Raw genomic sequence first — 16487 nt, forward strand, 5'->3', positions numbered from 1 at the left:
TGCCCCACCAATTCTATAAGACACGTAACATATATATTCATATATTCAGATTTTTACTTCTACTCATTTTACCAGGCGGTTTTTTTAGCCATCCGCTTACTAGTCTCTGTTCCTTATTTACTTTTCCAAACATACTCTTCAAACTTTCAAAAGTAAGCATATGCATCCCTCCTTCTATCACTTTATTGTATTCTTCTAAAATATAACTGCACGTACATTTTCGCATATATTTCTTTTCTCATCTATGCAAGAAAACTTGCGGAAACTAGTGGATATGACGGAAGACACAGAAGGAAGCAGTACAAGAAAATGAAGAGAAAGAATGGTATCTCGCCAAGAGCATGAATAGGCATTGCTAGACCATCTCCCGGTCCGTCTAGTGTCTACGACACGATGGCCAGGGTACCCAGGAAAGAAAGCCATGGCGGAGGAGAGTTTGCCTTGAGGAGATAAAATCATGGGGATGTGCCCGATGCTGAAGGAGAATGACATGAAGATGCTGCACATGAACACCCCGTTGGGAGGCTGGAGGGAGTGCAGGACTCTGACTTCCGACCACAACGTCCTCGCCGACTTGCTTGTGAAGGAAAACGAAGAGCTTCGCAAGATCAAGAAAGAACTGAAGATCAAGATCAAGATGTTCTCGGCTACTCCTTTTGCGCCTTTCCCTCCCTCTGGTCATTCAATTCCCTGCTCTGGCCCAGTCCCGAGCCATCCCAAGCTCCACCCGTGGCCTAATTCGCTCTTGATCGGCCCGTGCCTCGAGAGCAAGTCTTTAGAGGTGGCCGAGCCCAAAGGCAATGATCCGGGAGAGGAGAATTAAGGTATTGATTGCAGAGCTTAGCATTTGCCGGACAATTGGTTCCTAATAGTTTCTTTTCTTTACGAGTCAAGCCGTTGCCTCATGTCTGCGTGTGACCGGAAAATAAATCATATGACTAATAGGGTGTAGTAGGACCCTCTACTTTGTGATGTAAAAATGGTAAAAAAACGTTACTCATTGTACGGTTTGATGTCGAATGTTGACCCTGGAGCTTTAGTGTCATATTTTCTCGATTTTCCGGCTTCCATTAGAACTGAAGTGCTGCAACACCTTCTGAGCTTGATTTCGCACAGCATCAAATATATATTAAGGGCCATAGTGTGTGAAAAACTAATAGCTCGAGAGGGAAGACCTCTCAATGAAGAGAATGAATCGAGGAGTCCTTCCCATATACACTATCACACTTGTAACAAGATGGGGTCTCCGAGCCCAAATAGAATACAACAAATTCACAGGAAGATGTGAGAAAAATCTAACTTCAGTTCCGTCCGATCATAGCCCGAGACCATACCCAACGGTGACCAAAGCCGCAGCGACATACGGCCAAAGATAGAGGGTCTGAGATCGGTGGGTCCCACTGCATTCATCATTGGCCCCGCTGAAACACCCGGGCGTTGATATCCTCGGCTCACCACCCTCGAAGGTGAAGCTACTATTGGCCTTCCCGTTGCTGAACAGCACACACCAGAAATAGGGCGACCCACCATCGCTCCCACTCACAGCGGCCCCTACCTCTGTATGGTTCTTATCCGTGACGATGTTTATGCTCTTCTCATTCTTCATTAAGATCTCGGAGAATGCCTCGGAGGGCTTCACATACTTGGTCTGACACCCAAGTAGACGGCCGGTTATCTGAGACAAGCTTGAGACCTGGACCCCACAGTTAGGGGTGAAAGTCGCAGCGAATTCCGAGTCAGCAGGCTTCTTTGCATCAGCGCCACCCACTGCACCACAATCCCCTTCGTAGGCTTTGATGTACTGCAGAGCAATGCAAGCAAGACCCGCGTTGTTGTAGAGGGATGAAGCCTTGTGGGCCGTCCGATTTTTGTTGAGTACATCAACCAACTGGTCTGCAGGGTTATTGGCCACTTTCACTGCAAATATTCACAGAAAAATAAGAGAATTCAGCTGCTTCACAACAAATTGCTGCAAGCACGAAAATATTCTGCATGAGCAGCAAGTAGTGTGGTCGAAGGCTGCCAATGACGACATGCAAAAAAGAAGAAAATTCAACTCAGTGCAAGAGCTTAATTACGATTCGAAACGACAAGGCAACAGTCTTTCAACTGTGTAGTTCCTACAAGAACAATATCCAGACCAAGTGGAAACAGAAAAACGAAGTAGACGCCTTAGGAATCCAAATGACAAAGACTAATTTCATCACATAAAGGATGAGTGGTCGAAACAAAAGGTTAAACAGTTCTTGTCATATGACAGTATCGAATCAGGAATGCAGGTGGGCACAGAACATTGAAGATTCTTTCGCAAGCCTATAACTACCTCTAGCAGAGGATGGATAGACATGAACTCATTTTCTGCTAACGTACATTTCAGTGAGCACCGACATGAACACATATTCGATATCCAAGTGACTTCATATTGTTAAGAGGTACCATAGCAACTTAGACCTAAAGAATCCGATTGCTCAAGAGATGCTCCAGCACAACTAAACAGCTTAAGAGGGGATCTACATAAAAGGTTACGAGTAGAAGATAATCAAATCGCAGACTATAACAGAGACTTTGAATCGCTCGCCACTCCAAATCTACGGCAACAGCTCCGAATTCTGACAACAGCTATCAACTTCACCATTGATAACATCATAGCAATCTCGAGTGCTCGGAACGGCTACTAGTTAGATCCAGAGATATGAAAGTAAACACGAACTGACAGATGCAATCTCGTCACAATGAAGCAGATCAGGACCTCGAAGCCGACAATATTTAGCAACAAAATCAGAAATTGATCAGCAACAAGCTGCAGATATCCCGCAATCTAGAAATCCGACAATGCTCGAGTCTCAACAACAGTTTCGCATTCAATGCTACATCATTTCACAGAGCCACCGACATTAAGAGCTGCAAAGTTGAAATGGCAACAACAGAGATAGATTCAAAGCATTTAAAGCAGATCGAGCTGGAACTCGCCGAGGATAACCAGGTTAGATTCGGAATCAAGGTCGAGATGACGAGTAGCGGAAAATGCAAACTTGGCGGAGACATTAATGGAGACGAGGAAGAGGATGAGGGGGGAGAGAGAGAGTGAGTGTGAAGACTTACTCTGGACGTCAGCGGAAGTGGAAATGGAGAGGAGAGCGACCGTGAGGAGCCACAGTACGGCGGGCGCCATTGTTGATGCGTACTTCCCAATTGTCTGCTGCTGCTTCTTCTTCTTCTTCCTTCTGCCGCTTTTGGGTGCGAGACAGAGCAAACGTCTGCTTCGTTCTCGTCTGCTCAGTCGTCTCGCACAAGCTCTTCTCTGGCAGTCTCTCCGACTGGGGATTGAATTGAAACGGGGTCAAGTAATTACACTTTGCTCCCTTCAGTTTTATTTACTTCACTTTGCTCCCTACACCTTCTGGAGAAGTTGCAAGTTCATACCCACCCAAGAGGCTCGGACATTCGAAACGCATCGTTACCATCACGAGTTGTGCCTCGAGAGCGCCAGAAATTCATAGCCAAGTTTCTTGCTTTCGCCATCCGACCCAACCAAGCTCACCGGCATCATGATATGGATATGTCGGAACGAAAAATCCGAGTATATTAAATTTGGAATTCTAAATATAGTGTTGCTTCTGATATTATACATGGGCACTTCGAAATGGACAATAAAGATCATGAAATATTTTTCGGAGGGCATTTAGACTCCCCACATTGGCAATATCTCTAGAATCTCCATGCCCCGCCTTCGTGTGATCTAAATTTTTCCGCAAAAGAGAAACAAAGACCATAGATCAATTTGGAATTCATTAAAAATAGGATTGTCTAAAGCCTGCTTGTCAATAGTCGGCATTTGGGCCTAACCCGAATTATGACACAACAACGCGACCGTTGGCAGTACTGTCGGCTGAAAAAGCCTACTAACGCCGTTGAAGTCTTTAGACCCAACACCAACAGACTTATTATATATATCATATATATATATATATAGTCGACTATTATCGAATTACGCGAGAGTACGATTCAAATTTCACATTCTCGCAACTGTGATTCGTTTTCCTTTATTTGTATTATATTTTTAATAAATTCATTTTACTTATAATATATTCTATTCGACTTCCAATAAATAAACGAACGAAAACAATAAGCGCATTCACATTGTGATTTCGTCCTATTAGGTAAATAAATAATTAAATATAAAGTAAGTAATAAAATTATGAAGTAATATAATAATAAATACGTTGTTTAATGCTCAAGAAATGATAATATTATAAAATAATATATTAATATATATATGTTTACTTAACGATAAAGTAAATAATATATGTTTATTTTTTTATGAGTTTTACAACAAATCAATTTTCATGAATTTTGTTGTAAAATTGATTGGTAGCATACTCAATTAAACAGGTGATTTTCTCGCGTACTACATACCTCATTCTACTCTTCTAGGGCAAATGTTCAGATCTGTTATAACATAGTCTTTTAGGATTTATGGTAGTATAGGTACATACGGATTTTATACTACCCATATTTATATTTTTTCTATATATTTTACAAGAAAAATAATAAATTTTAATTGATTTTCACATTTACTTAGTTGAAAGTTAAGTAATGTATAAATTTCAAATAATTTTCCTAAATTACAAAATGTACTATTTTTTAGTGTTTTCCAAGCACATGTTAGCTCTAACATTATTCAATGAGAATGATTACTTTCTGCATTAATTGTTGCAATTTAGTTTTCACCGACTACATAATATTAATTACCTTATTACTTTAAAAATGATTAATCTCACATAATTTTTCTCCATTAACTATCCTATATTAGCTTAAATGCTACAATAAAAAATTTTCATAATAACATCACTAATGACCATGCGTAGCACGGGCCATCACCTTAGTCTATACTATAAACTTGAGCTATTTCGTGCAATGCGGAGAGATTACGATTCAAATTCTGTATTCTCAACACTATAATTCGTTTTCGTTTATTTTTTATTATATTTTTAATAAAGTCATTTATTATAATATATTCTATTTGACTTTCGATAAATAAACGAACGAAAATAATAAAAGCGTTCACATTGCTATTTCGCTCTATTATGAAAATAAATTTCTTAACGATGAAGTAAATAATAATATTATAAAATAATAGAATAAATACATTACATAACGATGATGTAAATAATATTATAAAATAATATATTAATATATATGTTTACTTAATGATGAAGTAAATAATATTAATATGCATGTTTAAATTTTATATGTTTTATAACAAATTAATCGTCATAACTTTCATTGTAAAATTGAATGATCGCATACTCGATCAAGCCGGTAATTTTCTCGCGTACTATGAATTCCATTCTACCCTTCCAGAGCAAGTGTTCGGATCTATTATAACATACTGTCTTAGGATTTTAAGGTTTAGGATAGTATGGGTACTACAGATTTTGTATTATCCATACTTTTGCTTTTTCTATATATTTTACTGGATAAAATAATGAACTTTCGTTGATTTTGTCACATTTATTTAGTTGAAAGTTAAGTAATGTATAAATTTCAAATTATTTTCCATAAAATTATTTTCCATAAAAAGTATTTTTTTTTTGCTGTGTACCAATCATATATTAACTCTGATATTATTCAAAGAGAAGGATTACTAACTTCGTTAATTGAGCTATTTCGTGCGATATCGGGGAGAGCACGATTCAAATTTCGTATTCGTGCGACTGTGATTCGTTTTCGTTTATTTATTAATAAATTTTGATAAATTTACTTTAATTATAATATATATTCGTTTCGATGAATAAACAAACGAAATAAATAAATGTGTTCACATCAAACTGCAATTCATTTTCTTTTTTTTAGTATATTTTAATAGACTTATAATACTTATAATATCTTCTACTTGACTTTCAATAAATAAAGAAATGAAGAAATATAGGAGTTTACATTGCTATTTCGTTTTATTATGCAAATTAAAATTTTCATTTTACAAAAGAATTTTCCCATAAATTTTTATATAAAAACATATACAGTATTTTAACGAGGAAGTAAATAGTAAAATATAAAATATTGTAATAATATATGTTTTTACTTAATTGTGAGTAAATAATATTAATGTATAACATTCGTTTTTTTTTTCAAAATCTTACTGCATAAAATAACATATCATATTTAGCTTTCGGTGAATAAATAAAGGAAGAAATTGCATTCACATTGCTATTTCGTTTTATTGTGCAAATTAATTTTTTTATTTTACAATATATAATTAATAATTTTTTCCTAAATTTTTATATAAAAATATATACATTACTTAAGGAGTGAGTAAATAATAAAATATAAAATAATATAATAATATAGGTATTTACTTAATTGAAAGTAAATAATATAAATATGTACGTTCATTTTTCTCAAATGTTATAGTATAAAATAATAAATTTGAATTAACTTCGTCGCATTTACTTAATTTGTAGTTAAGTAACGTATAAATTTTAAATTACAAAGTGGAATGGAATATATAATATTTAAAATGAATTTATCTATAAACTCATCTTCTATGAATTGATACTTTAAAATATCTTCGAATTGGATAAGTTTTTTTCTCAACAAAATACGTCTGTCAATATGCATAGAGCTACTATCATGCAACCAATTGCATATTGATAGGTGGGCAACCCAAATTTTTTTTTTACATGTATAATTTCCACCATTTTATACCTCTATATATATAAATGTCACAGCCACACATGTTCCATTTCATGTTTTGTTGGGGGAGTTTTTTGTTCATCCGTTCTTTTTTTTTTTTCCCTACTAACACATTTTTTTCTCACGTGCCATAAATAACGATGTTCCTTCAACATAGAGATTTATAGAGAGAATATCTACAAATTCAAAACAAACTACAATTGTATACACAAAGAAGGCCATACAGCTCAAAAAAGTAATATGGTATGTCTACAGATGAGTAAAGTACATACTCCATTTTTTTTATAAAATGTAATCATTATTCAATGATTACATACGAATTTCTATATAAACTTTAAACACCTACCATTATTTACTAATAACTAAAAAAATATTATTCATATTTATATTTTACTATCTATAATTAGTGTGTATTGATGGCGGTGCGGTCCATCTCCTTAATATATATAATATATATGTTAAGTTGAAAATGTTTTCCAGAATGACGACGATGTTCTCTATAACTACACATATTTCAGTCGAAAATAAGAGTTCGAGTAGACATCAGTTACATAGACATTAGCGTCAATACAACTGCTATCGGCAACAGAACCAAAGCATAATTATTTGTTACAGCTGGCTATTCGCTTTCAACACACAGACCAACCCTATACATGAACAATAATATTGAAAACAAAGGGACATCAGACAGGATTATCAACCATTTGATTATACACGCAGACCACAGCATCCATCACAATGTACCACCGACTAAGCCTCACTTTTTAACCTACATCGATAAATAATCGCAGCAAACAAAGCACTAGCAGAAGAGACGAGTTCCTTCCAATACAGTCGAACTATTTAATCACACAGGCTGGAAGCTGCTGAAGATCCGCTTCAGGCTGTGGCACAGAGTCCTTAACCTCCCCATGCTCACCGAGATTATCTGTAAGTCCATTAACAAGGTAGGAGACGAGATCATTGATTTAAGTTGGTAGGATGGTACATAGAGGGGCGGTCGTGGAGTCATACCTTTGGGCAGAAGCGGATGTCTAAAGTCTCGAGCGTGCTGCACTGTGATATTGCAGCTTCCAGTGTGTGTCCATCTATGTTGCATGACTGATCAAAAGCAACAGGAAATCAGGCAACCTTACATGCTAAAATGTATTAATCAACCTATACCACATATGACTCAATTGAAACTGAAAAACGATCAAGTGCCTTAGAAGATTTTAGTTTATGGTCAATTACCGGAAGGAAGAGACTAGTCAATTTTGGGCAATCGAGCTTCAATATCTCCAAAGAGGAGCAATTGCTGTAGAAGAACAAAGAAAAAATAAAAGCAATCAAGCTAAAGAAGAGATACGTGAACTACCCCGAGACAGATCTAGAAAAACCCAAGTAGTTCTGTACCTTAAATTAAGAAAGCACAAGTTGAGACAAGAGATGTCGACTTCCTTCAGATTCACTGACAAGGACAAGTTCAGCGATGAGAGATGGAAGCACCGAGCTGACGGTGGTATGAGGACTTTCCTGATATTCGGGCAGCCCACGCAGTTGAGGATCTGTAACAGTCGCTCGGGCGATTCATCAGTGGGCCTGAGCAAGTTCTCGCACTGGATCATATCAGAAGGCCCAACAGTGGCCCAATCCAAGTCGTGCATGTTCGCGCAGCCGTTTAAGTTCACATGAATGAGGTTGGTGCAGCAGGCAAGAAGCTCCTCTATAGCAGACTGACAGATGGAGCCATACGATAGGTCGAGCTCCTCAAGAGAGCGCAAAGCTCCCTGCTTGTAGAGGGGCTCAAGAGAAGAGTCGGTCAGGTACTTGCACGCTTGCAGTCTCAACACCTAGAGAAAGAGAAGGAAAATATCAGGAGAAAGCAATCCGAACAATCGAAACGATAATAAAGAAGAGCTATAAAGTAACTTGAGCTACCATTGACATACAGTTGATGGAAAAATGAAGTAATTAGCTCGAAGAAAATTCATAGATTATGAACTATAATAACTGATGGCTCAGTCAGTACCTTGAGCTGTAGACAGGACTCAAACACTGGAAGCAAGTCCATCAGAAATGTGTACGAGAGGTCAAGTGTGCTCAGATGATCAAGCGAGCACAAGGATCGAAGCCCGTCATAACCAATAGATGGGCATGACATCAATATCAGCGTTTCAATCAAAGGGCAAGAAGCCGCCGTCGCAGATAAGCACTCATCTTTCAGTTGGCTGCATGGTTAAAGTAATGAGATGAGAACCAATTGTCTACACACGAGAATAATGCAGTATCTGAAAACAGCAAAAGAGATATGCTTATTACCTGCAAAATGAAGCATCTAGGGACGTTAGTAGAGGGCAGTTAATGGAAGCATCCGACAAAACCCCGCATCCTTTCAATTCTAGTGAGACCATGTTAGGTGCTTCAATTACAAGCATGCCCAACTTAGGGCATATACCAAGATTGAGTGACCGGAGACCGACCTGAGAAGAAAAGCAATTCATCCACCATGAGAGTAACATTCATGGCACTTAATTCTTATGGATGCTCCAATTCATCAGTTTATCTTTCCAGATCGAAAAAAAAAAAAAAAAAAAAGAAGAAACTCAGCAGGCCCCTTATTATGCTTATCAACTCAGCCACACATGACATTAATTATAGTCCAACATTGGAAAAGCACAAGTCGCAAAATTACCAGACAATCCAATTGGCAGTAAACAAGAAGTCAATGTTCTTGAATAAGACCCTTACGAGATAAAAAATCTACATAAACAGTTCTGAAATTGCTCACCGGGCAAAATGATGCTCTTTCAAGGTGATCACAACCGTCCAAGCAGACTTGCTGGAGATAAGGACAGGTGAGTTCAAGAGTAGTAACTGCTCGACAGCCCCCAAGGGATAGACTCATCAGGGAAGTGCTGCAGAATCGTGCTGCCTTCAAGCTCTGCAAACCAAAAAAATAAAAATAAAAGATTAGAATGAGGACAGAACTGAAGCCAGGGCAAAAGAACAGAGTATCTAAATTGGTTTACTAAATTATTCTGATTAATACGTAAAGCAACAAAGAGAAACTAAGAAACCATATCCTGACAACCAAAGCCTCCATTTCATATTATTTTAGTTTACAACAGTATGGTCATCCACCTCTCTTACTATTATACTTTGAGGATGCATCAACTCTCGAAGCAAATGCAGCTCCTCCGCAAAGAATTTTCCCTAATCCTATTACAAAAAGTAAGACATGTCTGGCTCCTAAAAACAGGACATAAGGCAGAGACATAACATCATCAGAAAATTGCACCCAAAACAAATTTTCTCGATTATAAAAATGAAACAGAGGGGATCAGTTCACAAACCTCGCAGTTATCAAGAATTAATGATTTCAACATAGGGCATCCGCCCTCGTCGCTAAACACTTCGCATATGGAATCTGTGAGAGATTCACAGTCGGTAAGGTCCACTTCTTGCAGCGACTGGCATTGCAATGATAATGTGGTTAGGCTCTCTTGCTTCTGCAGGGCTAGTTTCTGCATGAACATCAAGTAATCCGCTACTTATTATATCACTGTCACGACTTAGTAAAACCATCACAAAAGCTGATCCCTCATCAAAACACATACCTGCAGTGAATTTGACGTTAAGTTAATTCGGTGCAATGCAGGGCAATTGGAAACCATTATAGATGAAAGCATGAGAGTCCGCAGATTCAAGTCAGCAAACCTACAAGGTTGAAAATTTGAATAGAAGATCAGTTCAAGAACTTAAGAAACAAAAATCACACAAGAAACACCCAAAGAGTGAAAGAACAAGGTACACACTTGCGACAATGTACTAATCTTAGATGTTGCAAACGAGGGAGATCCAAGGAAACAGATGTTAACAGACTGCAATTGTCGAGTTCCAAGACCTGCAGCAACAACACATCAATTTCTCATAGCCTCATACTCACAGCTAAGTCGCTGTATATTTAATTACACCAAAATGATGAAAAGTAATCTTCACCTCCAACATATTGCTATATGCTATTGCAGCCATGGAAGCCGAAGTTATGCCGTCACAGTTGTCGAGCTTAAGAACTGTGAGCATTGGAAGCCTCACAGACTACATACAGAAAAACGGGGTTAAACATCATCCAAGCCAATATCACCAGAAGGAAATTATAAGTACATGAAAGTTACCTCAAGGGAAATGCTTGGGCAATATGATGCATTTAAGATTCGAAGATTAGCACAGGCACCAGATATCTCACGCAGAGTTTCATCACTAACACAGGAGCAATTAGTCATGTCCAGAGACTCCAATAGAGGGCATGAAAGTGCTGCAGCACGAATTGCAGCATCTGAGAGCTTGTGACAGGATCCAATATCGAGTTCATGCAGAAGGGGACAATTGAGTTGAGCTTGGGCCATGTTGCTCCGTTTTAGAGACATTGTCTCAAGTTGAGGACACCTACAAAAATTTTAAGTTTCAGAAAAACCACAAAGGTAACATTTGTATAGAAGCACCTTTCTTTTATCCTTTATACGCAATATAAAACTTTCAAACATTGTATTATATATTCATTGCCCTTCAAGGGGAAAATAGGACACTTGAACAAAAAATTTCCACAGTTTAACATAACCAAAACAAAGCACCCTAAATGTCTCAATGGTGAGACTCTTACCTGACAGATATTCTCATCACACGGCATTTTATCAGTTGAAGGTGACGCAACCTGTCGTGATTAATGGGGATCTCTTGAATACCATTTCCCAGAGTTGCATCAGTGACATTTAGAGTTCTCAACATGTTACAATCAGCCAGGGCATGAAAGAAGGTGTCCCCAAGTTGCCCTCTTCCCAAGGTTAAGGTCTCCAGATTTCTAAGAGCAACAGAAACATATAAAATAAACAGCACTAGTAAGGAACCACTACATTGAACTACAATTTAAAATTACTAAGAAACTGAAAAAAAGTAAATAGTAGTTCCAAGTAAAAAAATAAATAAATGAAATAATAATAATTAAGCACCTCAATGATGACACAGCTTTCATTACAAGCAGATGCATTGAGGAAGCACCAGTAACATTGACTTCGGTGGCATTTGGATACCGTCGACACATATCCTCAACTATATATAGCATTCAAAGAAATTAGTTTTCTACATAAGCCAATATAGCAGGATATGAATATGATACTGAGATCCTAGCAAAGCCCCATAACAGGTAATACATTTTTTATATATGCTAGCAATCCTTGAAGGAATCAAAGAGAGGAGCTTTCAGAAACTCACACTGCCCGATTGATATGTTCTTGTCCTCAAAATTTAAACACCTCCAGAAATCTTCATGTGTACTGGCTGCTTGCCACTGCCTGCAGACTACCGCTGCACGACAAAGATCAGTGTGGCCCAAGAAAGAGAAAACCTGTCCAAAAATTTAGAGACAAAGAAAAAGATCCGATCAGTGGGGTAAAGCAACTTAACAATACAAGAAATCAGAAAGTGGGGCCACAGAGAGAGGTAAAAGAAATGTACATACCATGTGTAGTAAGTCATCTGTGAGATCCATTCTAACTTCTGAGTCTTCTGCCTTCTCACTGACTTCATCTCCATCCCCATCTCCATCCTCTTCCATCTCATCATTGTATTCAAGAGAATGCTCAACATCTACATCATTCAGCATATATGTGCCACAAAACAACCCATTCTTAGATGCTGAAGCTGAAGGGCCTTGTAAATTTGAAGGATGCCCATCTGAATCTGAAATCAAATTGGTTGTGTTTTTGAACCATGGTGTCGCATGATTAGAGTTCCTGGAAAGATAAAACAGAAAAGCATTAAAAGTCTGTTAAGAGAATACAGCAAAAACCTACTTTACAACAAAATAAAAGTTCCCATCCAAGTAAGTAAATTGATATATACTGTTAAAGCCACCTGCTTGTTATTTTGCAATAGCCTGATATTGTGACAGGACAGAATTGTCTAGTTAGACCTCTCCGCAATGGAACTTAGCTTAGACCTTCAGACTGAGGCTCAAAACCTTCTCTTGGCCCATAATTTCACTGCAACTCTTACTACATCAGCTCGGTGATCCAGCAAAACATCTTAGAGGCAGCACCTTCTTTTTACCTGAAGTTTACATTTTTACGTTCCCAGACAAATTCTTGATGTTTCTCAACTTTCTTTTAATCATGGCCCGAATTTTCAAGGTGAAGTTTTCCTGGAGACAAACTAGAACCACTTCATCCCAAATTCTATTCTAACTAATCCTTTCTTTGTATGTTTGTCAGATTCCAAGCCAAAGTCCATTTCATCGCCAAACCAATTCTATTATGCGCTAAAGTCAATTGCACCTGGTGTGGTATCACAAACCTCCTGTCATCACTCCAATATTCCAAAATCCTGACATCAATGATTCCAACACCAAACTTTCAAGTCATATATTCCTCAACAGCCTCAAAAAGAAAAAGTAAAAAGAACCAAACCCCAACCTTTTCAATAAGGGCAACCTACATGTTATCACATCGGATCACAACCAAGACTTCCGATCACAATTCACTGAGGATATTCTCTTATTCACATCTTAACTCATGTCTCCACTTCGATGAAACCAAAAGTCGGAGACTTTCCTCCCCTCTTCTTTTTTTCTTCTCTATAGCAGACATTTGGTCTAAAAATGAAATATTTCGACACCATAATAAACAATTAAAACAGTAACAGCTTAAAGCCACATAATCTTCAACAAGCTAGCTCCTTTAAGCAATTGCCCGACCTCTCATGCGCGGTCTCACCAGAATACCCGACCCGAGAAGTCCAAAAATTATGCAGAAAAATACAAAAGCAAACAAGCAGGCAGCATCAAAATTAAGGAGACATAGATGAAACTTACACAGAACCGGAGTGAACTTTGGCACGCTTATGATGCAAATCTCGGCAGCCCCACTCCTCGACAGACATGTCCACGACATCCTCCGGCGCTGCTGCTGCTGCGCCAGAGCTCGAGCTCTCTCCCTCAGCACCTCCCGCCCGGCAGAATCTGAGCCCTTGCCACTCGCCCGCGCTATCCTCCACCTCGCCCTCCTTCTCCAAATCGTTGAACTTCATCGCGCGCGGCTTATCCTCCTTGTCTTCCCGTTCAAAAAAGCAGAGGCAGCACAGCCCCCAATTCCTCATGCAAATCCGGGGCACCCAATCGCAAACCCTAGGACGCGATCGTGAGCGCCATCTCACAATCGGCCAAGCCCCCAGAACCAGAAAAGCAAAGGGGGGAATGCAATGCAAATCCCCAAGCCGGACGCCCCAAAAGTCGAAGAATCAGGTCGGGGACGAGCTCGGCTGCACTGTGGACGGAGAGATCGGGTGGGTGGAGCAAAGGCTAAAGGATTCTCTTGGGGATCTGGAGGGAAATCGGGTTATGGGGCAGATTTCGGCTTCTGGGTCGTGGGGGAGGAGGGGGATCGGCGGCAATGGAAGGATAAAAATCTGGTCTTTGCAGCTTCCTTTCTCAAACAGAAGCGCTTCGTGCGAAACATGAATGCTTTTGCTAAGCAGAGCAAAGGACTTTTGTCTCCGTTTCTCTCTCTCTCTCTCTGCCTCTTTTTTTTTTTTTTTGGCCTTTTTCTGTTCCGGTTTTGTTGGCTTTAATTGACGGAGTTTTGATGAAGACGAGGTTAATGCCCAAGGAGATCAAAGGTTATAAAAAGAATTGTTGCTTCATGATACGACGTCGTTTCCGTTTGGTGGTATCTTTTTACTATTGTTTTATTATTACTATTATTTATAGTATTTATACAATTATTTTATTATTACTATTATCCATAGTATTTATACAATATATACCTATATCTATTATAATTTTTTTCCTATCTATATGCTGCATATCTACTATATATATATATATTATCAACAATAACTATATCAATAAATAATATAAAACTTGAAACGCGAAACGAGCTCTCTTTGGTGACTTTAAGCTCTTAGTAAGAAATTTCTAGTTGATTGACCGGCCGCTAACTTAAAATCATCAACTCGTGATTTATTGTCCTTTCATTGCTCAAAAAATTTAATTGCGATTGAGAAATTCGTGCATTTGCCTTTTGAAATTCCGATTAAATGATTTTTTTTCTACATTTTCTTTGATATATCACACTCAACAAACTTTAATATGTCTATATTATTTGTATGGATTGATATATAATTGAGTCTTTTGAAAAATTTAAAATCTTAAAATTAATCGAGGTACGAGAGACTTTTTCAAATTCAATGCGCTGAAAATTCTACAAATGGTGAACTTAAAAAATCATTTCATACATACTGGACGCGAAATCGCTTTCTCTTCTGGTGCAAACTCGATTATGATTGGAACGTTGATTTCCTGAGAAGAGACAATGTGGGATGAGAAGAAACAATTGGACAAATATCATCGTAACGATAATTTTAGAGTGTGGATAGAAATATAGAAAGAAATACATGCAGTTCAAAGAAAACAGGAAGTTTTAGATGAGAATCGAAACGAATTTGGAATAGTATTGCATATACATTTAGCTTTGCCGAAAATTTCACAAAAGCAAGTATATATTCAACTTTCATGAAAAAATCGTATTAGTGGTTCGCTACAACTTGAGATAACATCTTACTCTACAAAAGTTTCATGAATTGAGGCATGTCTGACATCTAATTTTGAAACCGACAAGAAAAGTTTCCTGATAAATGGCATGTCTGACGTCTATGTATAGAAATGACACAAGAAAGAACAATGTGGAGACAATTGTTGAGAATATAAGATGCTGCCGACTTACTTAGAAAATTGAAATTGATTTTTCAAGAAAAAAATTTAAAAAAAAAAGGGGGAAATTGACTCTTTACTTGATTTTAGAAATTCTTTTTATAATTTTACAATATTTAAATATACTTCGTTTCTCTACATATACTCATCATTAATATAAAACAATGACTTTATTTAAGAATTCTACATGCGGGTCACAAAATTACCTTATATGATTTTGTTAGATAAATTTAAATTCAATTAATTATTGTTTTTCATATTCACTTATTTATATTAATAAGAATGATATATTTACACTTTAACTGCTCTCGTTATATAAACTATTCAATTGAGGATAGAATATAAAAATTTAAACATAATTACTTATTAGGTTTTTAGGCCCATGCAATGCACAAGTTTTTAGTTAGTGTATTGTATTCTTGTGATATTTTTCAAAAGTTTAATATCATAATTGACACTTTCATTAAATAATGGATCTTCTTTAATCAAAATGGTTCGTGCATTGATGAATACTAATAAATTAAGGATATGTAAAATGGGTTTAATATATATATATATATATATATGAACGAACTAAAACATAAGAGAAAAATATATATTTCTTGAATATTTATTGTGATGCTAGAATTGTAATCGTTTTTGCTTTAATTAAAAAATTGCAATATCCATTTGATTATATCAAATTATCAATTGAAGGTCTGATAAGAGTAACATCATAAGCTCATATTCTATAATATTAATAAAGATAAAAAAAAATTGAAATCTTTAAATAAATTCATCTTTTCCATTCAAAAATATTAAGTACTTTAACTCATTGCATTTTTGGAAGGTCTTTAAATTATTAATTTACTAAGAAAAATTTTCCTGTTAATATATATAGAAATTAAAAATGGTATTATTCTAATCACTTTTCTATTACACTTAAAATTTACAATTTTTCCCTTATCATAAATTTTATGATATAAAAATAAAGTTGTATTAGAATGTTAACCTCATAAATGTGAAAATTTTAGTGAAATTATTGTAATGGGCAATTGCGTTGTTCATA

General features: G+C 36.9%; 2 protein-coding genes across 2 annotated transcripts; both read right to left on the bottom strand.

Moving 5' to 3' along the window:
• Positions 1–1106: 1106 nt before the first annotated feature.
• Positions 1107–3428, bottom strand: LOC116215826. Its single transcript, XM_031551599.1, has 2 exons — positions 3103–3428; positions 1107–1917 (listed from the first exon to the last, which is right to left on the bottom strand). The coding sequence occupies exons 1-2, from the start codon at positions 3170–3172 to the stop codon at positions 1316–1318; spliced, it is 672 nt and encodes a 223-aa protein (XP_031407459.1). The 5' UTR covers positions 3173–3428; the 3' UTR covers positions 1107–1315.
• Positions 3429–7192: 3764 nt separating this feature from the next.
• LOC116188138 (F-box/LRR-repeat protein 15) lies at positions 7193–14263 on the bottom strand. The gene is made up of 17 exons (XM_031517301.1): positions 13544–14263; positions 12194–12467; positions 11947–12079; positions 11685–11784; positions 11339–11536; positions 10854–11124; positions 10678–10776; positions 10494–10582; positions 10296–10395; positions 10032–10202; positions 9467–9619; positions 8998–9158; positions 8708–8906; positions 8092–8528; positions 7930–7993; positions 7711–7797; positions 7193–7624 (listed from the first exon to the last, which is right to left on the bottom strand). The coding sequence occupies exons 1-17, from the start codon at positions 13825–13827 to the stop codon at positions 7544–7546; spliced, it is 2901 nt and encodes a 966-aa protein (XP_031373161.1). The 5' UTR covers positions 13828–14263; the 3' UTR covers positions 7193–7543.
• Positions 14264–16487: the final 2224 nt, after the last annotated feature.

Source organism: Punica granatum, chromosome 8 (assembly GCF_007655135.1).
Source record: "Punica granatum isolate Tunisia-2019 chromosome 8, ASM765513v2, whole genome shotgun sequence".
NCBI lineage: Eukaryota > Viridiplantae > Streptophyta > Magnoliopsida > Myrtales > Lythraceae > Punica > Punica granatum.

Coding starts and splice junctions, on each gene's coding strand:
- LOC116215826 (XM_031551599.1), bottom strand. CDS start 3,172: ATGGCGCCCGCCGTACTGTGGCTCCTCACGGTCGCTCTCCTCTCCATT. Junction 1,918..3,102: donor CACTTCCGCTGACGTCCAGA/GTAAGTCTTCAC, acceptor GAATATTTGCAG/TGAAAGTGGCCAATAACCCT.
- LOC116188138 (XM_031517301.1), bottom strand. CDS start 13,827: ATGAGGAATTGGGGGCTGTGCTGCCTCTGCTTTTTTGAACGGGAAGAC. Junction 10,203..10,295: donor TAACGTCAAATTCACTGCAG/GTATGTGTTTTG, acceptor ATGTTCATGCAG/AAACTAGCCCTGCAGAAGCA. Junction 7,798..7,929: donor TGACTAGTCTCTTCCTTCCG/GTAATTGACCAT, acceptor GCTTTTGATCAG/TCATGCAACATAGATGGACA.